The 26,335-nt window shown below is 44.6% G+C and overlaps 1 protein-coding gene across 1 annotated transcript in view; it reads right to left on the reverse strand.

Moving 5' to 3' along the window:
* The window catches only part of USP8 (ubiquitin specific peptidase 8), a 724,285-nt gene that overhangs the window by 223,054 nt on the left and 474,896 nt on the right, over nt 1–26,335 (reverse strand). Inside the window, exon 14 of the mRNA XM_085644251.1 lies at nt 1,214–1,426. Within this exon, the coding sequence (XP_085500377.1) occupies nt 1,214–1,426 (213 nt within the window). The remainder of the gene's footprint in view (nt 1–1,213; nt 1,427–26,335) is intronic.

A 26,335-nucleotide genomic window follows, 5' to 3' on the forward strand; every position in this document is an offset into this window, starting at 1 on the left:
TGCACTCAAGTTGTTGATCGTAGAAAGGGTATTTTGCATGGCAACTCGGGCGAAATCTTAATGGTGTACGTTCACTAGAAACACATCTTTGATGGAGGCGGTGACACCACGCGGGAAGGTAGGGCCAAGACGGGCGGTTGGTCGATGTCCGAACTGACAAAATTTGAGTGCCACGCAGAGGTAAAGAAGCACGAATAAAAACAGTACAGTTGGAGACAGTAAAGAAACCAAAGAATCATACTGAACGGTTTTGAAACACAGAGCAGGAGTACACATGTCCGAACCAGACTGCCAAGAGAAAATAATCTAACAAAAGAGCCAATGCCCATGCGCAGTATCACCAAGAGAAGGAGTCACTCAGTCCCATGACTTGAAAGACTTTTTGGATGAAAAACAACTTACACAACTCCAGACCCAACACTAGATGGAAGGAGTATGCAGAGCATGTTTATCTACAGCCAGACATACCATTGAGCATATTGCTTCTGAATGATAAATCCCAAAATCTTTTAAAGTAATGATCCTCTGGTCACATGAGTTTTAGTTTCAACATCGATATTTACATATCTGTGCTTGCATGATAAAAACAAAAACTGCAAGCAAAGACTGAAAATTACAGTGAGTTCAGCTGCTAAAAAAACGAAACCACCTATAACACTGACAGAATTTGGGAAAATGGGTTTAAGCAGGACACAATTATTTTCTCAAAAATCAGTTTTAAAAATCAAGCAAATGCTTCAGAAATAAGACGGTAAAATGTGTGCTAGGAAGGGTGTAAGGGTTGCCTACAAATCCAGCGCCAACATCACAAATGGTACAAGGGAGCGATACGTTGCTAATATGAAAATAGGAATTTGAAGTTATTGAGGATTATCAGTAAAATATATGCTAAAAAATCTGAATGTCTCACCAACCTACTGTACATTGAATTAATTTATCTGACTCTACTGAGATGTAAATGAGGACATAAACATTTTTTACTTTACACATGAGTTTGTTTCTCTAACTTTGTGGCAATCAAACAGAAGTAATGTAAAAAATATCAACTAGCTAAGACAACATTTGTTCCTCTAAAGGCACACTGTGTTTTATAGAGCACTAATATCACTGAATGTTAATGTTCTATTACCTTCAAATAGCAAATCTATGATCATTTTTACAAAAATATTTAAAGAGATATGCTACAGTGGGCACTATGAGACTTGGTTCATACCTGTTAATATCACTCTGATAACAGTTATTCTGAAAATATTGATTAAGAAATGGTGTGTTACATAGACACTGTAATATAGAATTCATATAGCAGGTGTTTCCCAAGTTACGAAGTCCGGTCAGTGCTGGCCCTACACCTCCAAACACAGGGTTCAAATTCTGAATCCGTTTTGCAGAAAGCCTGGAGATTTCAGTTTTATGTTGAATTGCAGGCCTGAAAGAAAAATTATATGGCATTTGAGTTTTTACTGTCAATAAAACTTCTCATTTGTAAATCTGTTCAGTGATTTGATAGCAGACTGAATAATTACAGCTGGGCAAGAAAAGTTGGAAACCACAGCAGACAAAAAAAACATTTTCAGAGTCAGTACTACAGTGGCAAATTATGGCTATCCAAGAGATTGCAAATTTACAAAGGAAAAGGTGTCCATGTGTTGTTTACCTTTCTTAAGTACAGATCCCGTTTGATCTATTTTCCTTCGCAGATACTTGAAAAACTCAAATATCTCCATTTGTCAGGTTGGATCTGTGAAAACATATTCCAAAAGCGGCAGGAAGCAGATTGTCCTACAATGCAATGGAGCACCTTCCCTATGTGACTACACGCACAATATATCTAATGATGTTACACTCAGAATGTCAATTCTTCAGCTGCTTCCCTCGACAAAGTATAAGGAAAATTTTGAGGAAAGGAAAGACGGAGACTAATGATAATTTGCCACAGCGTTTTTCGAACATGATGAAACAGAAAAATATGTTCTACTCTCAGATGAGCTGGACCAAAGATTCTAAAAAGGGCATTTTATCCACTGTCCAATCAAAATATAAATGCGTAAGCACCTCCTTACCAGAGATGAGACTGCATCATGTGCTGCTCATACAAGCCAAGCTTAGACATAACTGTTATATACTCCCTGCTCCAGGGTCTTCACCAACTTCCACTTACACCAACTTGACAATTTACCTCACACATAACTTCCTATACCAACTACTTTCTGGGGCAATAAATGAATGACCAACTTAGTTGAAGGGGTTTAAAACGAATTACTTTATTTTTTCCAACACAACTGTTCTCAAATAACTGGGATATTCCTTAGTTGTAATATAATATTCATTTTGGCATTTTAGCGCTTTGTTACACAGAAGGAAAATTAAAATCGGATGTTCATTCACGTAACCTCCAATGCTTACTTAAGCCTCCATATAAGCCTGCCTTTACCCAAGAATAGTCTTCATTATCAAAATTGATACACGAGGTGTATTTTTAGCTGAAGTAGAAATTGGTACACTCTCGTTTAAAACAGTTTCCGTAAAAGTGTCTGTAGCACTAGCATCTTGACCACATTGTATTGTATTCGGCACAATGTTCCACTCAGAAGACAGTATGTCTTTATATTATATGGTCCAATTTACTTGATAGCTTTTCTCCCATTTCCATACATCATAAGGCGCCCAGTCATCTGATGATTAACTACACGTATGTAGGCCAAACCTGTAATCTCCTTTGACATTTGAGCTCACAACATGGTTGTAGTGAAGACGTCTCTAACAGACTCTGCTTCCTATCTGACAGACACTGAGTTGCAGCTAAAGGCTTTGCTAAATACAACTAGCTATTGGCTCTCAGTTCCTAAGGTCTTCCTCTGTTTTGGAACAATTTTTTCACTCTGCTCAGAAATCAGACAAGCATTTGCAATGCAATAGGTCTCGCATTTTGCAAACTTTGACCTATTGGCATTGCAAATAACAATGTTTTTTATCATGTGCACTTTGTACTTATAAGCCTGCAGGTTTTGAGAAGACATAAATAAAAGCCACAGTCATTTAAAATGCCAATAGCTCAAAATCATGCTAATGCGAGACCTATTGCATTGCAAATGCTTGTTATATTTTGCCTGGATGTTGAGATCTAAATACTTGTCCCTTGCACAGCGAGAATTTTGCTTAATAGTGCTGGCACGACTGTAGTTGTGGCTATGGAAATGCACATTGTACTTTATTACATTTTAATGCAATGACAGTTTGTATGGTAACCTATGGCATTTGAGGTTTTTACAAATTTATGGTATTATAGTATTGTACGAGGTTTTCAATTTTATTATGCTGTGCCTAAACATTTTTAAATGATCTACATATGTATTATTTGCTCCGTTTTATGGGAAATGTACCCGAAATAAACAGCTATTTAGTGATAGTGCTGCATTTAAATTAGGGGAGGACTCCGGTGGAAATAAAGAAAGAAAAAAACATATATATATATATATATATATTACCTACTGGCGGTCGCCAGTAGGTAGTTATAGTTAGGACCACGTTTCCATAGGAAATCCGCAACATTCTATTTTGAATAACTTTGGCGCCGGTTGACGAATCCTCGCGAATTTTTCAAAATAGGTGGGGCGCTACGCTCCGCTCCTACCCTGAAAGTCTCGGGGGGATTCGTCAAGCGGGGGCTGAGATAAAAGGGGGGTCCCAAAACGCGTTTTTCCCATGCATTTTTCCATAGGACCTTTAGACACAGCTACAGCCCGAACGGCTGAACAGAATTACTTGAAATTTGGCAGAGAGGTAGTCCTCAGGTCAAGGAAGTGCCTTTTGTAGGTTTGGTGTAAATCTGTTCAGTAGATTCTGAGAAAATAGCCTTTAAATAAATATATATATATATCTGAGCCAGCTTACGGTACGCGTACCGTAAGCTTACCGTACGAGTACGGTGGCGTGCGCGAGCGCGATTCTGATTGGCTGTTAGATCTTAGTAAACATTCGAATCGGCCGAAACCAGGAAGCGGCGGCCGCCATTTTGTGTGTTTCACTCAGAAAAAAAAAGAGTGAAAACAAGAAAAGGGGGCAAGGAGGAGAGTTACAGACCCCCTTACATTTGTGAGGGGGTCAAAGAAGGACTGTAAAGTTCAAAGAAAACATTTATTGATTTTTAAAAAAATCACGGGGTACGCGTACGGTAAGCTTACGGTAAGCGTACGGAAGAAAAAATAAATTAAAAAAGAAATGAAATGCAGATTTAAGAGTTTAGATATTAGGGAGCTCTAAAAAGAGCCGTTGTGTTTATGAAGTCATTTTTTTAGTGGTACCTACAAGTAAGTACCGATGCAGAGTCTAAGGTTCAAGAGGAAGACTCTGTTCCCTTCATCATTGAAGTGCACACCATCTCCTCTATAAATGTCTTGCATGTCATAACGCAAGTTGTTGTGGTAAATGGCACCCATACCATAGTCACGGAGGAAAGCAGAAACAGATTTGTTGACGTGCTTTCTTGCTTTGTCAATCTGCGGACAGAAATGATTGGACCAGTTCCATTTTTGCCTTTGGCATATGTTGGAAAACACAAAGGCAGTTACGAACTGCGTTAAGTGGGCGCGCACGCCACGAATGGCGTAAAGTAACTTAGCATTTAAAAAAACGTACAAATTCACTGAAAAAACCATAGGTTTCACACACGTTATAGTTAGGAATTAGCATTTAAAAAACCTTGCAAATTCACTGAAAAAACCATAGGTTTCACACATGTTATAGTTAGCGGAAATTTTACTGATAAAAAACCAATGAAATTCCCCCGTTATAGTTAGTGCAGGCAACTATAACTCACGCGACCGCAATCTTCTGCTGATGACATATGTGTCTTTATGAAAAAAAATATTTGTAATATATGTATAGCTAAAATTTAATGGAAGAAGACATGGGCAAATAAGTGTCTAAATACAGTATTAGCATCAGCAGAGGATTGCGGTCGCGTGAGTTATAGTTGCCTACAGTAACTATAACGGGGGAATTTCATTGGTTTTTTATCAGTAAAATTTCCGCTAACTATAACATGTGTGAAACCTATGGTTTTTTCAGTGAATTTATATATATATATATAGACCCTTACCCGACCAGTCCATAAAAGCATTCCTACAAAGCAAGAACCAATCTGAAGATTCTGTAAAGTAGCCCCCGGAGCCGGAAGTGGGCACTAGTTGTTCTGAAAGAATAAGTGTTGCGTTTCAAAATGTGGTAGCATCAAACTCTTTGCTCTTCTTTATTGGAATATCTGAGTTTTGCACAGGGGCAAACTCTGCTACTGCAAAGTTGCGGAACACAAACGAATAAGTATTAGCTTCCGTACTACACGACTCTTTCCTATAAAAAAATGTAAATCTGAATCCAATTAAATAGCCGATTGCAACGTGGAAACATTAAAATGCGGATCCCACTAATACTGTAACCTAAGAAGATTCATGGCGGTTTAATATAAGTCTAAAATACTTTCTTGCTGCAGTCACTCGCTGCTTTCGTGCAAAATTTGGAAACAAGTAATAATTGTACTGTAAATCAAAGCTCCACTGAGCATCTAAAGGAACCCAGATATAGAAGAGTCATGCCTAGGCATGTCTGTCGGGTTCTGCACTGGAGATCACCCAGAGGGCTTCTGCCTGCTGTTCTACTTGGATTAACAAGTGTTTTCTCCAAGAAGCACACATCAGGAATGCGGATGTATACAAAAGCGCACAAGAACTGACGCCACCGTTTGGCTCCTCATCTAGAATCACTTAAAACACCCACTAAAACAAATGCGATAAATTGTGTTGACGATTGAAAAGGTACTTTAGACACTCCAACTGAGTGCACAATTTGTACAGAAGCACGATACATGTGCGTGTGTGTGTGTGGGGTGGTGGGGCGGTGGTTATGGTGGTGGGGGGGGTATTTTAAATGTGGACCATAGAGACCAGAACATGTTTAACAAGAGAAGCCCGGCGGAGAGTGGCGCGTGCGCTTGGTGGGGGCGGGGGAGCAGACCCTTTGAAGTGCTCCCAAAAAGCGGAGCGTGGCGCGCGCGCTTGGCGGGGGCGGGGGAGCGGACCCTTTGAAGTGCTCCCAAAAAGGGGATTGCATGGCGGCACGATGCGCGTGGTTGTGCGCGTGCTAGCCATGCAATCCGCTTTTTGGGAGCACTTTTAAAACCCGCTTACAATAGTCTCACTTTGCGATCGCTTACGCGATAGCAGGGCGAGACCTAAAAAAGAAGAGGTCACCCGTAAGTTTGCAGGGATCAATGCTACTGCTCAAAATGAAATGTTTTGTCTTTACATTTAATATAGAAAAAAGTTAATAAAATGCCTCTTTTGTTAAATCAATGAGGCGAGATTGTTTACTTTGCTTTTGTTGCTAGTGGAGTTAACATCAAGTGTGATGTGGTTTCAATGGTTACTTAACTGAACGGGTATTTGTATCAAACCACACTGGATACAAAAAAATTTATTAACGTAAACGGGCCACACTCGTATGTTTTGGTGAACCTATTTACTGGGAGAACAATTTATTTTAAAAGTGGGATTTGGGCATGCTTGCCCAATGTGAGGCAAAATAATCGTCCATAGGGACTTAGGGACATAGGGATTTAGGCTTAATGTTCGCAGATAACATGCTTTTAACTTTGACTGCTATATAAAAGAAACTTAACTGAACGTTAACAGGAGGCATAAAGTTAATCTTTAAACCAGGGCAAAAATAATGTCCTAAACAAGCATTTGCAATGCAATAGGTCTCGCATCTACGGGAGTTTAAGCTTTTGGGACTGTAAATGACAATGCTTTTTATTAACACATAAACAAAAGGCATTGTCATTTACAATGCCAATAGGTCAAACTCTTGTAAATGTGAGACCTATTTTATTTTAAAGAAGTAGCTGCCATTGTCCCGGGCTGCCTGGAAAGTGAAAGCACGAATGGCACATTCAAGGTTGCAGGAAAGCATGTCGTGCCTGCAGTAGGAGGAACGTATCAAATAAAATAGTGCTTACATAGATGTACTGTGAAACAACCGAAGTAAAAGGGCCAGTCCTCATGGGAGGTTACAAATGACAAGGCGGTAGTAAGGAGGGACTAACAAGCCTATTAACGAATCAGAAGCCAGCATTTACGAAGGTCAATGACACAAGCCAATGACAAATATGGGCACATACTCTAATACAGCATGCCTCGCAGCGCATGCGCTGCCCAGGCTCGACCTAAAAAGGCATCCCTCACCAGCTCTCAAGTCAAGCTCATTGTACATCTCCATTGAATTTTCAGGCAAGGTATAAATTAGGCATTATGAGTATCTAAGATAATAATTAGCGTAATGTCTGCATTTACCCATCTCAATAATTAGTAGGGTTTTCGGCCCCTATAAAAGAGAATCGCTTATTTGACGTGTGGGGAAGCAGGGGCTGACCTCCCGCATATGTCATAGGAACACAGGTGCCACTCGGGAGACAACTGTAAAAGCTTCTAATTAAGGAAGTGATAGGGAAGAATGTTCTCACTTCTCCACTGATAGCTTGGGTCCACAAATACTCGAAGTGTATGTCGATGACAGCACATTTTATGAAGGATTATGGAGGTGTGTTAGGCAAACCTCATTGCCATACTACCCGGAAAAACACCTTAAGAGGCTGGGGAATGGGAGCTGTGCACGGTGCCCCCTCGCCTCGCATGCTGCCTGCGTTGAACCTCTAATAGCTGACCTCTCATGCTCTGAGGTGCTGCCCTCACTCTGGGCTCATCTGCCTGTCGCTTCCTTCCCTGGCTGCATGTGACTCACTCAATTACTCACTCCCGATGCACAAAATAAATGGCTGAGAGGAACAGCAAAGATGCACTTGCAGCCTGGACTGCCATCCTCTGTTCTAAAAACTGAAGGGACTGGTGTGGGAGAGACGGAGTGAGCGAGACCACAGGCAAAAAATGATGGTCTCAAAAGCAAAAAGAGTTCTGCCAAAAGAACAGAAGAGCAATGCAAGCATAACAAAACAGCACTTGGCTGGTGTTCCTGCGAGGAAAAACAGTAATGAGGTATTGCTGTCTGAACCAGTTAGGTGACAGCAAATAAGAGCCACACTGGCCTGAACCAGTTAGGAGCAGGAGGCGGGAGTAAGGCAGGAGTAAAGTCCTTTATTGACCACAACAGGTCTTTCAGACAACGCATGCGCTGTAGGCTCGACCTAAAATCATGTGGACAAGCTCATCTCATAAAACTGAGATTAATCGAACAGCAAGCTGACAGACATATTGTGTGTGTGTATTTAAAGTGATTTCCTAAAAACAAAATGACTTACTTGAAAAAAGATAAGTAGCTAATGGTGATTGAGTCATATAATTATACCAGTGTCACCTCTCATAGGCAACATGAGACGCACGGCAGTAGGGCTGAGCGAAGCAAAAGATGCACATACATAAGCACAGCATTTAGTTTACATCTGTAGTAATTCAACACAAAATGCATAATGTGCCCAGAACATTATACTTTACCTTGAATGCTTTCTAAACAGATTATTATTATTGTGATAATAATAATAATAGAACTTACTTTTCTGCTTCAGTGCGCCGGGCCTTCCACAGAGGATCTCAGGTGACAGATGTCGGCCGACATGAATGCTTTCTGAAGACTTATATACAAAGAGCTTGGTAAAACAGTCTGAATTTTGCTCCCGCAGATTGGGTTTGTGTAACTCGAACAATTTTCTGATACAGGATTCCTAAAGTACCCCGCGAATAATTTTCCTCTAGTTGGTGACCTAAATATATGAATCATTGTGACACACATGCATTAGGACGTGTACGTTTCTTATTCTCGCATGAAATATGGGCATGCTCCTTTACCATCCTGGAATTGAACTTATTCTTGCTACTGACAGTAGCAAATTTACGTGTTTTCAGAATGGGAAAATAGATGGAAGGGTTATGTGAATGAGTGCTTAATTTGAGCCGGTAGTTTCCGGTACTCAGCATTGCACTTAATCATCAACACTAGCTGCCTTTCATGTGAGATCAAGTGATTTGCGCAGAATCACAGGATGTTGAGCCGACACGGAGACTCGCACCTGGTTCCCTCGTGTGGTCTGGATATGAGAAAGTTATGTATTTACACCAAAGAGAGAATAGTCATTATGATCAGATCAGTTACAGAAGGCCATCACTAGATGAGGTGCTAGGCTAGCCCTTTATTTGTTGCTGTGTGTGAACAGCTAAGCACACAGCGAGGCAAAGTCTTGTTTTTATATTACCGGTACTGCCATTTGAATTGTTTTGCAATTATGTCACTTTGTTACTGTTTTTGTCTGCTGATCTTACTTTGATGTAAAACTGAATTCAATTTTGTTTATAAGAGAAACCCTCACACTGCGCTTTATGAAACCTTCCTTTTGACATCAACATCTCAGAAGAATAGTTCATTCATTTGAAGACCTTCTCTGCAGACATGCCCTGCTGTCTCTGGTTGGACGGCGTGAAGCAGCACGTGGCGCTTGTTTTCACCACACAACGGGCAGCGCGTGAGAGCAGCTTTAGGCCAAGGCGACCTGCAGACTAGAGCCCTCCCAATAAAAGGAAGCGCCCTGGCCGTTTTTGTTAGGTCTCGCCTGAGACAGCGCCTTAGCGCTGCTCTCGCGAGAGCTTTTGTAAATGGGGGATCTGGAAGTGCAAGCGAGTGCTTTCAGGCCTCCAAATACAGTGCATGTGCGCCGGGCACGCGCACCATTTGGCAGCCTGCACACCATTTGCTTTCACTTTCGCTTTGATGTTTGAGCGCGATCGCGATCACTTTCACTTTCGCGGCCGCACGCCCGCTTGTTCATCATCTTGACTCAGAAATCAATTTACGTAAATAAATAGCCTCACACCCGCCCCACGTTTGTGCTCTGTCTTCAGATGTGTGTACATATCTCGGGCGGGGGGCACCGGGGTGCACGAGTTAACTGTGAACAGTCCTAAAGAGGATTTGCGGGGACTGTAGCATCTCGCAAACGATAAAACATGCTTTTGAACTGCCCGAATGCTTTCACTTTAACCCACTAAATCCTCTTCCAGCCCCAATGCCCTCACTCTTCAAGTGAACACATGTGCGGTACTTACCCGATGTTCAGCCTTATAGCTGCTGTTGATATTTTAACAGACTCATTTGGCCATTACTTTAGAACTAACGAGTCGTTAATAACCAATCTTGAGGTGGAACATATTCTACGAGTTGTCTTGGAACGGGAGGTTTGGCAAATCTGTAAAATTACCTCGGATTGGAGAATCGGGGGCCCCCTCATCTAATCATAGGGCGCTACTCACAATTCCCTCATGTTCTCATTACAGCTCAGTTAGACAGTCGACCTCATTCCATCCATGCGAGAAGTATTATAATGACCTAGTAAAGGGCTTAGTCACGGCCGACATATGTGCCCAACAAAATCCAGCAATATATACACACGAGGTCATAATTGACACAAATTGCATACTGGAGGGTGCGCCTCAAAATGGTTAAATCTGTCACCATCCTAAGATTCAAAACTCTGGGGCCACATTCATCACCCCAAAAACCCTGCCCCTACACTCTCTCGCATTAACGTAAACAAAACACTAGCCACAAAGAAAATCTTTCATGCGTATCTGTCAAATGGCTGTTTACGTTCTGCTGGATTGTTGTTTAAGTATAAATGAAAATACTATATAAAAATTTATTTCATGGTGGTACATGGAATGCATTTTTATTAAGCTTTTTCATTTGTACTTAAAAAACGAAACAGCAATTCATTCCTGTTTCAACACAAGTGCAGAAAGAATGCTCACAAAAAAATCCTGAGCCGAGGCAGGAAATGATCAACAGGCTTTGGGAATCAATGATGTGCAACTGCCTAAGAGAGCCTCATGAATGATTGGAACGGAGGGGGAGGGACAGCAGAGAGAGTGGGGTGGAGGAGCGAGGGGAGAGAGACGGCATGGAAATCAAAACCAGGGCTGCCTTCTTGAAAGGGCACCGGAACTTGCCATTCTCTGTAGAAACCTGAGCCAGTCCACGGTCACCACAGCTGCGAGGAGCAGGGCAGGCACAGAGAGCAGTGCCCCCTGCCCTGAGGCCTGGCTCTGCTGTGAGGCAGCTGGAGCCCCGTGACTGATTGGGAGGTGGGAGGGAGAGCAGAGAAAGTGGAGCCAGGCTATACACAATAACAAGCATTGACATAGCCAATAGGTCTCGCCTTTGGGACCTTATAAGTATTTAGCCATGCAACAGTTGCATAACTAAATACTTATAAGGTCCCAAAAGTGAGACCTATTGGCTATGCCAAGCGGCTGTGTGGCCGCGAAAGTGAAAGTGATCGCGCACATGCACTGTAGGTCTAGGCTGGCCTGGTAGCACTTTTTTGAGCCCTCTCAATAAGTCTCGCCAGACCAGCGCATGTGCTGGGTCAGGCGAGACCTAAAAACGAAACCAGCACAGTGCTGGTGAAATACTAGCAGTGCTGATAGATAATTCTGATTTATAATGTTAACAATCATTAACAAGCAACCAAGTGGGAGGCAGGGCAGGGGAGGGAGCAGTAAAACAACTGTGGTGTTAAGAGGAGGTGGGAGGAAGAATGCTATATTTAAATGTAAGCAGCTCACGCGCTGAACCTGAACACAGACAAACACCAACGGAGCAGGAAACCAAGAAAGAAAAGAGTCCCCCAGAGAACAGATAAAGAACCATAGTGGAATGAGACAGTACTTAGTCCCTGCTGCATGGGAGAAGAGAGAAATGAGGGACAAAGAGGCAGGACTGACCACTGGCAAGCAAGGATTTTTGAAGGACACTGACATAGACAAATGAAATGCTGGGGGAAGGCTTTAACACAACATAAGAAATTACAATGGGTCTCGAATACTCGACCTAAAAATTATATTTTAAGGAGAAACCTGGATTTTCTCCAAAATGTTTGAACGTCAGGAAAAATACTGGTTAGGTACAACTATAAATGTAATGTTACAGGTTATCTAGTTTGCCAAAAGATATTATTACACCTCTTTGAATAGAGTAAAGATTCCGTTTAAAGCTAGAGCACAAGTAACTAAGGGCCTCTGATTTATCATTTCTCTTTAGTGGTCTGCTAGGAAACTATTTATTCATTTTTGGCAGAACACTATTACAGCTGACTATGAGAAAACATGATAGTGATTATCTAAAACTGTCATAATCTCAAAGCTAGCATGACACCTACGTGACATCACAGAGTAGCTCAATATACTATGAAAAACACAGCATCTGAAAGAGACTGTTAGTTATAGATTCCTTACCTTAGAATTACCCCCAGGCGTCAGACTGGATCCGGAGAATTTTTTCTCAGCCGTACCCCTGTGCGTCGGTAGGTGGCGTCGGTCAACTCAGAGTCCGTCTATATAGACGCCACCCCTGCGTGCTGACGTCAGTTCTTTCTTTTTCCGCGCCAGCCTTGCGCAGATCCGGAGAAAGCTTGCCCCTTAGTTATTTTTTGACTAAACGTTTTCGACTTTTGTCGACATCTTTTTTGAGTCTTCGAGGGATGTTCATCGACTGAGCGGCTTCAAGAGTTGCGAGGCCTGTCACAAGCTGATGTCTGTAATGGACATGCACCTAGTGTGCCTCTGGTGCCTGAGCCCGACCATGACCCAAGTCATGCTCCGACTGTCGAGCCATTAATCCCAAGTCTTTGCGGGAGTGGTGCTGAAAGCTTCTGGAGGCCCGGCAGTTGGCTTCGCCTCGCTCCCGGTCTCGCTCGAGAGCAAGGTCTCGAGACCAGTCGCGGGGGCATCCACACCTCATCGCATTCTAAGTCATTCAGGTTGTCGGGTAGTCCAAGCAGAAGAAGAAGGCAAAGAAGCACAGTCTCTCTTTGCCTTCTACCCGTCAGTCAGCTGATGCGACGCGGGACCCGGAGCGTCATCGCTCAACGGCTCCATCTTCGGTGCCTATGACTCCGCGCCACCATCCCTTTCCGTGAGCTGGAGCATCCCCTGCCCAGCTTTGTGCATTTTACGAATCCCTCCATTCTATCTTTGGGCAGCCTGACTTCGCTGGCATGCCTTCGGGCCCCACAGAGCCTGATGGGGGTCCTGGGCTGTCGATGCCGGTGGCTCCAGCTCCTGCGGCAGAGGGTCCCTGTGAATCCAGGCTTGGATCCGGATTGACACTGGTCCACCTGACTCGACCTCGGTGCAGATCCTGGTGACAATGTCCCCTTCCTCCCCCCCGAGATGGACAGGAAGCCGGATCGACGTCGACCAACGAAGAATCCGATGCCGAAGGGTACTTTTGTTCCCCTGTTCATCCCTGGTGATCCCTATCACCCAGAAGGTGGTGATGAGGACTGGGAGGGGTCTTCAGACCCTTTAGCAGACCAGCTGGAAGAGCCGGACTGGAGAGAGGACCTGACTGACGCCAGTGGTCTGGACACTTCTCCTGACCTTGGCATGCTTTCTCCCCCTATCGTGGCTACGGAGGAGAGAGCGTCCTATGGTGTGGTGGTGAGAAGGGCAGCTGAGGCCCTGGGCCTGCAGCTCCCTTTGGTGGCAGTCAGGACTAATCTCCTGAAGGAGGTGCTTCAATCGGTGGCGACTTCATCTGAACCCCTTTTGACATACAATGAAGCCCTCACTGACATCCTTCTGGGCACCTGGTCCAAGCCCAGCACAGGGGCTCCTGTGGAACGGACGATCGCCTGCCGCCACCTGGCTCCGGAAGACCCAGTTTTCCTCACCCAACACCCTTCCCCAGAGAGCTTGGTGGTTCAAGCCTCTTCATCTAAGGGCGCATTTCCTTCTGCCCCCTCAGATAGGGAATCCAAGAGGCTGGCATTGAGGTCCGTGAATAACGCATGCCTCTAGGGCTGATCCTCGCATACCATCTGGGATTCGGTTGCGCAGGTGCTGCCACAGTGCCTGGAGGAGTCCCGGGCCATTCTCTACCGAGCAGTGGCATACGGGAGAGACGGAGCCAAATTCACGATTGGCTGTGGCCGACTCCAAACCTTCCTAGTCTAACCTTCCAGGGCCATCAGAAGCCAGTGGGTGGCAGGATTCATCATCACCTACCCCACTGGCAGACCATCATGTCGGACAGGTGGGTTTTTCAGATAGTCCGAAGGGCTACTCCTTCCCCTTTGAAACTACCTCTCCCTCCATGCCACCATCTGTCGATCACATGTCGGAGGATCATATGGCGCTTCTCAGCCAGGAAGTTGTGGCTCTCTTGGCTAAGAGAGCCATCAAGAGGGTTACTATGCCAGAAGTAGGTTGTGGTTGTAATTCCCGCTACTTTCTGGTGCCAAAGAAGGACATAGGCCTGCGTCCTATTCTAGACCACAGGAACCTCAACTGCTTCCTCCGGAAGAAGTTCAAAATGCTAACCCTGGCTCAGGTCCTGTCTGCCCTCGACCCTGGAGACTGGATGGTTGCGTTGGACTTAAAGGACGCTTATTTTCACATCCCCGTCCTGCCAGCCCACAGACGTTACCTGCGGTTTACGGCAGGCCACGAGCATTTTCAATTCACTGCGCTCCCCTTTCGCCTTACAAGCACCCCTCGGATGTTCACGAAAGTGATGGAGGTGTTCCAAGCTCATCTGCGCAGACAAGTGGTTCTAGTCTTTCCCTTTCTTGACAACTCGCTGTAAAAGACGGGCTCGCCCCAGGCGGTCGTCTCTCACCTTCAGACTACGGCGGACCTCCTGCACTCAGTGGGGTTCACTATCAATGTGTCGAGGTCACATCTGACTCCCTCTCAAGCGCTCTCTTACATCGGGGCGGTTCTGGACACAGTGCAGTTTCGGGCCTATCCTCCCGAGCAGCGAGTCTGGGATATTCGGACTATGATACCCATGTTTCATCCTCTATCCCCGATTTTGGTGAGAGTGACCCTGAGGCTGCTGGGCCTCATGGCCTCCTGCATCCTGCTGCTGGATCATACCAGATGGGATATACGGGCTCTGCAGTGGGACCTGAAGTTCCAGTGGGCGCAACATCAGGGGAATCTTTCCGACTACCTCCAGATCTCGGAGGAGACTGCACAACAACTGTAGATGGCTAACGAACCAAGCTTGGGTCCAAGGCAGATCTCACTTCCCCAACCAGACATCACAGTGGTGACAGATGCGTCACTGCTGGGATGGGCCAGCTATCTCGGAGAGGCAGAGATCAGAGGCATTTAGTCTCCGGCGGAGTCCGGGCTCCATATCAACCTGCTGAAGCTTCGGGCGATTTGACTGGCACTGAAAGTATTCCTTCCCTCTCTCAAATGGAAAGTGGTGCAGGTGTTCACAGACACCACTACCACCGGCGGGCCAGGGTGGGGTCCTGGACCCTATGCCAAGAGGCTCCTTGTCTCTGGTCATGGCTGGAACATCAGGGCATGACCCTGATGGTTCAACACCTTGCAGGTTCTCTGAACGCCAGGGCATACGAACTCAGCTGCTGGTGCCTGTTGGATCACGAATGACGTCTTCACTCAGAGGTGGTATAAGGTCCCTTTCAGCAGTGGGGAGAGCCTTGGTTAGATCTGTTCACCGCCGAAGAGAACGCGCAATGTCAGCAATACTGCGCTTTGGAATTTCCAAGGCAGCACTCGCTTGGCGATGCTTTTCGTTGTGAGTGGAACTGTGGACTCCTGTACGCCTTTCAGCCTGTACCACTTTTGCCCAGACTGCTGAAGAAGATCATGCGTGACCAGGCCCAAGCCATTCTTGTGGCTCATGACTGGGCATTAAGAGTCTGGTACCCAGAGCTCCTGAGCATGACTAGCGATCCTCCACTCAGACTGCCTCTTCGGGAGGATCTTCTGTCGCAGAAGCAGGAGAGGGTTCTGCACCCAAACCTGTCCAGCCTCCAACTCCTTGTGTGGAGATTGAGCGGCGACAGTTGACAGCTTCTGACCTTCCTCCCGAAGTCTGTAACGTCATCTTGGCAGCCAGGCATCCCTCCACTAAGACTGTAAACGCCCGTCGATGGAACAAGTTTGTGGCACGGTGCAGAGCAAAGGCTGTGGATCCCCTTTCTGCCCCTCTTTCAGAGATCCTATTGTACATACTTTCTTTGGCCCAGCAGGTCTCTGCTCTGGGCACTCTTAAGGGATATCTTTCAGCCATCTCTGCTTTCCTTCGGCTTCCAGATCAGCCATCTTTATTCAAGTCCCCTATTGTACAGATATTTCTCAAGGGCATTGCTCATCTCTTTCCTCCTCCTTTCGTAATGCCCCAGTGGGACTTGAACCTGGTCTTAACCTACCTTATGTGTGCTCCCTTCGAGCCTCTTCATAATTGTCCTCTCTGGCTCCTCACTCTGAAGACAGATTTCCTTGTTTCAATCACCTCTGCTCGCAGAGTGAGTGAGCTCCAAGGTCTTTCTTCTAAGGTCCCTTTCTTCTCTGTGCATCTGGATACAGGCCCACGGTGCAGAGGATGTGATGAGGACGAAGATCTTGGCAGGACGAGATGCTGGAGGCTGGAGCTTCTTGTAGCCCAAAGATCTCTCGAGTACAAAGCCAACAAGCCTTGGCAAAGGCAAGTCGGTGCATTGCACAGGGGTTCTGTTCCAGCGGTTTAAACGAGGAAAACTGGCCTCAAACCTGCTGAGTGGGCAGGCCAGGCCTCGGGGAGTTGCAGAACTACCACCTGTGTTTCTGAGCCTTTTGCAGTCTGTAAGACGTCAGGAGCATCAGACCGGTCAGTTTTGTTGCGATGCCTGCAGATGCAGGGGAGTGGCTCCTTCACTCCAAGGGAGATTTCTTCGGGTGTCTTTGATGCCCACAGGCTTGAAGAGGAACCTGGATGAAGCACAGGCAGATGACAAAGAAGACTTGAAGAACAGTGAGACCAGGAACAGCAGGAGTGTTCCTTGATGCAGTCTCAGTTCCAGGCGAAGTCCAAGGTGCCCAGACGGTCGAAGTGGTTTTGGGTTTGAATCTTGTCCCACAACGAATCTGCAGAGCCACTCACAGGTAAGCACATAAGTACACTAGGGAAAGGGTTGGGACGATTGAAGGGTCCCTCCCAGAGGAAGTGCTGGACAGAGGGGAGGCTGGACAGAGGGGAGGATACTCCCATGTCCTTTGCCCAGTTTCGCGCCAGAGCGGGAGCCAAGGGCTCCCAGAACTGGTTCAAACTGGAGTATGCAAGGAGGGCACCAAGTGTGCCCTTCAAAGAAGTCTGGTGGTGCTGGCAAGCGCCCCCACTCCAGCCCAATATACGAAGTCCTGTCTGGGAGTTGGCTACACCTCCCTGCAACAGGAAACGTATTTTCTACCATCCCCTACTTGAGCTCGCTCAGCAGCAGAAGGGCAGAATCGTGCCTTGTGTCGGCTGGAGCACTTGGTTGCTGGCAGACCCTGGAAGGCTGCTACCGAGAGCACTGGGGGCTTCCCAGAGGGGCCCTCTGGTGCATGGAATTGGTAACGGTGTTGGGGTATTATTCCAACATGTTTGATACCAAACATGCCCAGGTTCGGCAAAGCTAATATATAGTAAGCCATTGCGTAATGACGCATGGCCACTATATGTATCAGAATGGCTAACCGCACTAACAAAGCCTGGAGAATTGACTCTCGGGTTTGAAGAGGGTGTCCTGCTCATGCAGGGCACCCTCATACTTGGAACTTAGCACCCTGCCTTCAGGATTGAAAGGCCTACCTTAGGGGTGACTTGTAGGTTTTAAGTGCAGTGACCTCAGATATAAGAAAACTTAGACCTGCTGTAAGTGGTGCAAGCACCAGCTTACACAGGATGCTAAGGCAGGCCTGTGGTCATAGATTGTGTGGTCTCTAATGGGTGGCATAATACATGCTGCAGCCCATTGGGAGATGCCTGGTGAACGTATGCCCTGGGTAACTCAGTACCATATTCTAGGAACCTACATTGGTACCTTCCCAATTGGCTACTGGTGTACCTAATTACTTACCACTGTCAAATGTAGGGAGGATGCACAGAGACTGGGGTCCTGATTAGCAGGATCCTAGTCAGACTAGTCATAGAATAGAATAACACCAGCAAAAAGTGGTGGTACCATTACAGCCGATCCTGGTTTCCTACAACCGATAAACTGGAACTCCAACTCCAGATACTGGTTTAACCCAAGCTCTTGACAAAAGGTTATATAGATACTCATTATAAGGGAGTAAAAGCTCCACCCCGTCTCACCTTGGTGAAGAACATCCAAAGGATCAAGGACAATTCCACTGAGGGAAGCTGGCAACCTAAAACTACAGCTGCTCTCCTAAATATCACAGCATAAGAGGAACTCACCTCTGTTGCCATACCAGGTGGAGAAAGCAAATCTGAAACTGGAGCAGACCAAGTCCATTAGTGTAACCCAGTTTAGTCAGTCAAATTTCATTGTCCAAAGGGATTTGAGACTCTATATTCTCTCCTTCACCTGCAAAACTGTGCATTCCTGTAGGAGAAGCAGAAACAGGCTGCATAAGGGCAGATGGAGAGTTGCATAAAACAGATGGCTCCATCGGCACCACATCTGACGCTGTTGAGGCGTTCTATCTACATAGGAAAGAGTAGTGGGTTCGACGTTGACCTGCACCGCCGTCATTGGCTGCCCAGACACCAAAGTGTGAACCCTGAAGGGCTGTACACTGGCACTACCTTGAATCCGATAATGGATTCTGAGGGCCCAACTGTCTATGAGGTCAAACCCGCTGGCGAGGATGCAGTTGGGACACTTCTCCCTCCTTAGGGTTCGAATGCGTGCCAGAGGGGGGCCCCAAAGACTTCTTGCAGAGTAATGTAATATTCCCACATTTGAGCTAGAGTCACCTCGGCTCCAGGATATTTAGCTCCTGTGAAAGCTCCGCAACCAAAGGTTGAGAAATGGCATCAAAAAGTAGCTTACTTTTCAACCATTGGTGCTTCTGAGCTTTCTTTGACGAGACGGCCCCTCACCGGAAAGGCTCCTATACAGGTCTCTGGACTTCGACGAAGACTGACGCCGGAGCGGTTCCTCAGATAGTCACGCCACCAGAAGTTTCATACGGCGCTCTCTCAATGCCTTGGGTGAAAGATGACAATAGGAACCGCAGTCCTCCAAGTCATTATGTTCTTCAAGGCACCACAAACAGATGGTATGAGGATCTGTGAACGACATCTGTCTGACACAAGATCCACAGGATTTAAACCCCTAAGACAACACAAAAAGCACACTGTTTCCTCGAACAATGGTGAAAAGGGCCGAAAAACGCCTTCCTACTGCTCTGAATCCACGTTGTAAGCGTAGAAAAGAAGGAACTGACGTCGGCACATCGGCAAGGGAGTTATATGAACTCTGTTGACGTCACATTCAGCGGATGACTGATACGGAGTTGTGTGGCACCTTCTACAGACGCATGTACGTGCTTTGGGGGAAAATAATTCCAGATCCAGTCTCACGCCTGGGGAGGATTCTAATGTAAGGAATCTGCAACTAGATGTCTCTATCAGATAGGAAACTTACATGGTGAAACTATAACAATAATGAGCGTGTAAGCTTCACCTCCTGTATCAGAGGCCTTCCATAGTGGGTGGTGACTTCAATGCACTCATGATTAAAACAGTAGATGAACATATTTTCACATTACAGCTTCAGAGGGCCAATTGCTCAAAGCAGCTTTTATAGCTTCTGTGACACATGGTGACATCACCACCCAGCAGAGTGAGATAAGACTTTCTCAGAGGCACATAGGTGAGAAATGCTTTTTCTACCTGGACTCGGGAAACAATGTACCATACAGGACCCAGTTTCTCCAGGGGGTCTGTGTTGTTATTCCACACCTGGGGAGCAATCTTTTAATTGGATGTATGTGTAAGAATACCAGCCAGAATGTGAATTCCAGCCCTCCAGCGTCCTCACACCAAAATCCGCTGAACATGTACAGACGACCTAGAAACAAATGGCCTAAATAAAGTATCTTTCTAATAAAGGGAATAGTACAGGTTGGAGAGTGGACCTTGCATTCCAGTATGAAGGCTATCCACAGTTTTAAATAATAAATATGAGCGGAAATATCTCCCAATGCTTGATTCCTATCCCTACACCTCTCTGTGCGTGAATACCTATTCCTATATCTCCCCGTGCTTGATCCCTGCAAAGGGACCTTCTTCAATAGATTATGCTTACCTGGTACCATTTGAGCAGAATAGCAATAATTAGAATGCTAACACTGTCAATGTATCCTAAAAAAAACTACCCATTTCAGAAAATTTCTCTCATGCTTTAAACACATCACCTGCCTATTGTGTATTTTTTAGGGAAAATGGGATACAAAGGGTTGCAATGAACAAATTCTGCAAGATGACCTTTGACACAGGATTAGGCATGATGTGGCAGACTTCACTTCCTACTACTGAGTGGCACACCTCAGCATGACTAATAACTGGTTATTCGGACATAGCCCAGTCTATAAAACCAAGCTTTGAGCTTTAGGAACCAGATCTCCACTGCATTTTCTATAGGGTGGACCCCTTCTAGAGTATTCACTCTTGAGACTCTAGCAGAGTTTAAGGTATACAAGGGCACATTGACTTACCTGAAATGGTGTGGTGTGGGAAACTAACAAGAGAGACTATGTTGTGGATGGGTTTACAGCTTTCCCAGTTGTCCGTCCTCCCACGTTTTGAGAGGTGGGATAGGGTGTGGATGTCTACACTCCGGTTATGGAGGCCTTTAACCAAATCAGTGAGGGGATTAATGGTGGGTTGACCATCAACCAGAACAGAGGGGTTAGGAAAACCCAAGGATGGTTTGATTATGCCTGTACTCAGGCACACAAAAAACGAAAGAGGGTCCTGAAAGAGATACCTAGGAATCTTACAGAAGTACAGAATTGCAGGCGGGCCTACAGGCTAGCATTAAAAAAACGCAAAAAGGGTCTCAAGGAGGTGGCATGGGATAACCTGCACAAGGCGATCCTTAATAAAGACTCCATGGCATTCTGGCATGTCAAACTCTACCTTCTTTAGTGATGGTGATAGGCCCAGAATTGAGGTCACCATTACAGAAGAAGAATGGGTAGCTCATTTTGCCAAATTATGTACGGGTTTAACTGAAAACGGTCAAAATAGCTTAGCGTCTGTGGTGGAAAATGTACCCTCTGGGCCTACTTTTTTGTCGAAATACTGGAGGAGGTGAATCGGGCACTTGGTTCAAGCAAAGAAGGAAAAGGACCAGGCCCGGATGGGATCCTAATTGATATTTTCAAAAATAATACTGATCTCTGGGGCCCTCTCTTGACTTGGTTTTTAAATCTTGCCGGAACGCTGGGTTCCCGAGGTCCTGGTCCGAATTCCATATTGTGCCAATATTTAAAAAGGGAGATCGTAACTGCCCCGCACACTACAGACCCATCTCTTTGCTGGATTCTCTAGTCAAGGTGGTGGGTCGCATTGTGCTGGGCAGATTACAGGAGTGGGCAGACCGTGACAACATCATGTCCGACTTTTTAAATATGGCTTCCGCCAGGGAATTGGGACCGCTGAGCAGGCCATTAACCTAAATGTATTGGTGAGCAAGTATACACATATAAAAAGGGGCAATCTGTTTTTGGTGTTTGTGGATTTTACCTCCGCATTTGACTGTGTTGGTAATGATAAACTTTGGTCTATCATGACATCAATGGGTGTCGATTGCGCCATTGTTCATTTCCTTAAATACTTGTACTTAACGAGCTCTGCAAAGATTCGCTTTGGTACGAGAGGTGAATGCACAAGCTCGATTGACATTAACAAGGGAGTCCGTCAGGTGTGCGCATTGGCCCCGTTTTCATTTAAGTTATACATCAACATCTTGGGCAGCACTCTTACGGACTCTTGTATCGACTTGCCCGTACCAGCACTGCTATACGCGGACGACGCGGTGCTCATGGCCCGCACGCACCACCGCACCTTTTAGATAAATTTGTGCTTTTTTGGAGAACTTGGGTTTATATAAGCAAAACTTATGTTATGAAAGCTGGCCAAAAGTTATCTAAGGGGCGCAATATTTTAATAAGAAATGTAATTTTACCTCAAACGCCTACTTTTTCGTGCAGTAAAATAGAGAAGGATGCAGTTTTCTAGATCAATCAGGGGCCTGTACAACTTCTTAAGGAAACTGGGTCGCAAACACCCTAAACACCTTAATGAAATGCTGAACATTTATGAAGCTAAATGTCGATCAATTGCGATGTATGGTTCCGAGCTTTGGGGGCACGTAAATGTGGATTCATTACAGCTGCTAGAAAATGTGTTTTTTTTATTTTTTAATCTTCTTGGGCTCCCAATTAGTTGTTCCAATTTTGTGTGTCATGCGGAATTGGGTGCAACTTATTTAGAAGATCTGATAAGGGTGCAGCCAGTCCTTCTCTGGCATAAACTATGGACATCGGACCATACGGGTTTTAATTGCGCGATTGCACAGGACTGTTGTGGCTCGGAGTATGCTTTGAAAATACCATGGCAAAAAAATTATTAAGAATTTTATGTCTGATACTTGCCACCCAGAATATTATGATAATCCCGAAACCTTGATGCATACCTCGAGGAAAGTACTAAAGAGAGAATGTTCAAATATCTTAGAGGAAAAGAGATTGACGTTGGAACTTGTCGAGCCTAGTGTACAGCATAATCAATCTGTTTTGACAAGCTTCACGATGCAACCGTATTTAATCAGTGTTTTATATGCCCAACACAGGTTTGTTCTGACGCGCTTCAGGTTAGACATCTTCCATCGTCTGACTAGTTTCTCCAGCACTTATAACTTGTCCCGTCAATTAATTTGTTGTCCCTCTGATAAGATATCTAGTCAATCGACCATCCATGTACTGTTTTTCTCTCAATTTTATACTAACTTAAGGATCATTTTTATTAAGCCTTTACTGAAATCACTAAATTTTAGACGATTTAGATGAGCTTATTTATTTTTACAATTGCTTCCAAATTTGCTTACATGTGTGGCACTGGCAAGATTCTTGAGGGCTTTTATTACTAGGAGGAAGATATTTACGGACGTATTTTAAACTGTGTTTGTACTTATACTACCTGTTTTTAAATGCTGACAAATTTTTATCGTATTGTAATGTATACATTTATGATTCTCCATTTGAATCGAATAAAGATTATTTGATTTGATACATTCTGGACAGTGACTACCAAAACTCCATGTGGAGGCTGGCCACCTTCAGAGGCAGTTCTGCAGAGGTTTACAGCTCAGGCAAGCCCTGTTCCTTACCTAACCAACATTGATGCACTACCAGACTTTAACCCACTAGAGGTGACATTGGTCATCCTAGTGTTATCGGGGGTTGGGGGGACTTCTATGTTATATAGGTCTATAATTATTTACACTCCTGAATTGTTTCATACCCTGCGTCAAGCCTGAAAATTAGATCCAGGCCCCTTGAGACACAGCTTAGGAGGACACTCTCATGTTGTCCAGGGAAATAGCCATTTCAGCGAGATTCCTACTTATACAATTCAAATTTCTCCATCAAGTCTATTTTATGAGGGGAACAGCTATGTCACAAGATCAGACTCTTCTTCTACTTCCCCTTAGATGTTGAACAGGATAGAGGTATTTTTACGACACAATATGGAGTTCTAGTATTTTGAAGAACTTGTGGGAAGAACACTCCTTGATTGAGGTGCTCGGAAGACATATCAAGCTTACCTCACAGATAGGATTGTTAAATAGTCTCAAAGAGCTGGGACTTAATAGGGCTGAGAAAACATTCTAGGGATTTGGGCTTGTCTTGGCTAAACAAGTCAAGCATTCTGTACCCTGCCTAATTTGTCATCATCCACGGGGAATCTGCATCAGTCATAGTGATATTTATGCCTCTTTGGTACACTAGTTCTGTACAGCAATTCCAAGCTGATTTGTGTATCCGAGGCAGTGACACTGTGGTGTTTGTAGCAGTCAATGTTTACTGTATTGGGATGGTGTTGTCGCACCCAATGTTTATTATTGTTCAACAAATTGTAGTGACCAATGATTATTTTAACCTAATTGTAGTGACCAATGCTTATTTGTAATCCTGCACGATATATTTCCTACACGCGGCATTGTTGCTGTGTTTCAATGACAACCGCACGTTATGGGAAACTCCCGAGTCATGTGCGGCTGTCACTGGCTTCGTGCTCATTCCCTTTGCAAGTTCCTGGGTCACGGGTATAGCGACGCATTCTGCAACAGCTTTTCGGTTGGCTTATAAAAAGCCGGTCCCCCTGCACTCTCTGCTTGGCTTTTTCTTCAGAATTCGACATAGTCATCCTTGCTGATTGGCCTTCCTATGAGCAGGCTCCAACGCTTCCACTTCGACGCAATGACAGGACATCGGATTCAACCGATAACCTCAACTAAGTGCTCCCATTGATAAATGTGCTGAAAGCAAGTTTTGGTTGCTTGGGTGACTGAAAATCCGACAACGACGATCTTCCAAACAGTCTGCCCAACAGTCTGAACACCTCAACGTGTCTCACCAAAACCCTCCCACAAGGCACCTCAATTATACCCAAAAACCCAAATGTCCAGCCCACACGTGTCTAAACGAAGGGTTATTCTACATTTGATTGGTTAAGGAAGGGGGTGTTTTGTCACACCACTCACGGCAACGTGATAATTTGTATTGGTGGGTCTTTTGGTGATGGCTCAAAACACCATCAAAGGGGGGATTGATGGAGCACGGTTTTTGTGAAATAAAACCTGCTCAAATTGAACCCTCAGTAACATTTAACAACAGTGTGCAGTGAAAATTAATGCGGTAAAGGGGACTAACGCGAGGGAAAATGCTATTGCGCAAGCGCTTACTACAGCACTGTACTAGGCCGCAAATGCTTTTGGACAAAACGAAAATAAAAAGACTAATGCTGCTTTAGTGCACGTTATTAATGTTTGCTAGGAAAATAATATTTAACATGGGTTGCGCATAGATAGATGCAGTATTGGGTTGGTGCGTAGTGAAAAAGCATTACAAGTGAATAATAATGCCTGTGTTTGTTTTCCATAGAAGCATGGTTTTCTGCTTTGCATGGAGTTATGGGGTTAATGGAATAAAAGAATAAGTGCTTGAAAAATAAAAATTCAAAGGGGAAGGTGGACAACGATTGCCCTTCAAGAATCCTGAGTGCCTGCCAAGATGTTTGCATGAAAAGGCGATTTGATTAATCAAGCGGAGGAAATGCTTCCTCTGGAAAGGCACGAGCGGCACAAATGATATACAAAGTTTGCTACATAACCGGCAGGAAGGAAGAGAACATTTTGATAGTGGCTTGAATTGTATTTTCCGGGGTGGAAGCTGACGTGTTGAATAAATGAAACAATGGAACATTTAGTGAGATGGACATGCCGAGAGTGGTGTGACAATACACCCCCTTCCTTAACCAATGAAATGTAGAATAACCCTTGGTTTAGACACAAGTGTGAGTTGGACATTTGGGTTTTAGGGTATAATTGAGGTGCCTGGTGGGAGGGGTTTGGTGAGACTCGTTGAGGTGTTCAGACTGTTGGGCAGACTGGGAGATTGTCGCTGTCGTCTGTTTGCGGTCTTGTTTCAAATTCTTCTTAAGGGGCCTTGCTGCTCTCGTGGCCAAAGAGTACATCTCCTATTCCTATTTGGGTTAATATAGACTGAAATCTGAATTTACATAATCATTTGCAAATGTATTTTGTCTCTGAAACTTTTGTCTCTTCGCCTTTCCACTCCTTCATGTACTGTAATTGATATGAATTTGACATTTTCTCTTCTAATGTTGTGTGCCTTGTGACGATCAATAATTTGTGCTGTATTTTTGGTACTGATTAACATTATTTTGATAAACATTATAAATATACAAATTAGTCTGTCTATTATTAGAGGTGTTTATTTAGTTCATGAGTTTTTTTAACTAAAAATTAGTTTGCCAAACCCTGTCAACTATAAAAAGATTTCATCGCCATTATTGGTCTACTAGAATGAACATTTTCAAATTGGAGATTGGTAAGTTTGATATAGTTTTAGAAATCCACTAACCCAGTGTGAAGGGACTTCGTGGGAAATGAAATTGGGCCCTGTTTGTAGAAATGTATTCGTCCTAGATCGCTGGATTTGTTTTGGTAGCAGCCTGATGGTTAGTATTGATTATTTTGGCAAATTAATGGTTGAATTATTGATTTTGGTTACTAATATGAAAAGTTAGCGTCTTTGTTTTATGTTGTCTGGAAGTACGGGTACGGGGTTACCTAAGATCCCGGGATGTTAATTTAGTCTCAGGGGCAGAGGAATAGTGTGGAAAAGTATCATACTGCAGAAGCACTTTGTCTGTTGTTGTAATATCGAACAGTGAAATGCTGTTGATGTTATTCTAAGGGACCTATTCTGTT

The sequence above is a fragment of the Triturus cristatus genome, chromosome 3_1, assembly GCF_964204655.1.
Source record: "Triturus cristatus chromosome 3_1, aTriCri1.1, whole genome shotgun sequence".
NCBI lineage: Eukaryota > Metazoa > Chordata > Amphibia > Caudata > Salamandridae > Triturus > Triturus cristatus.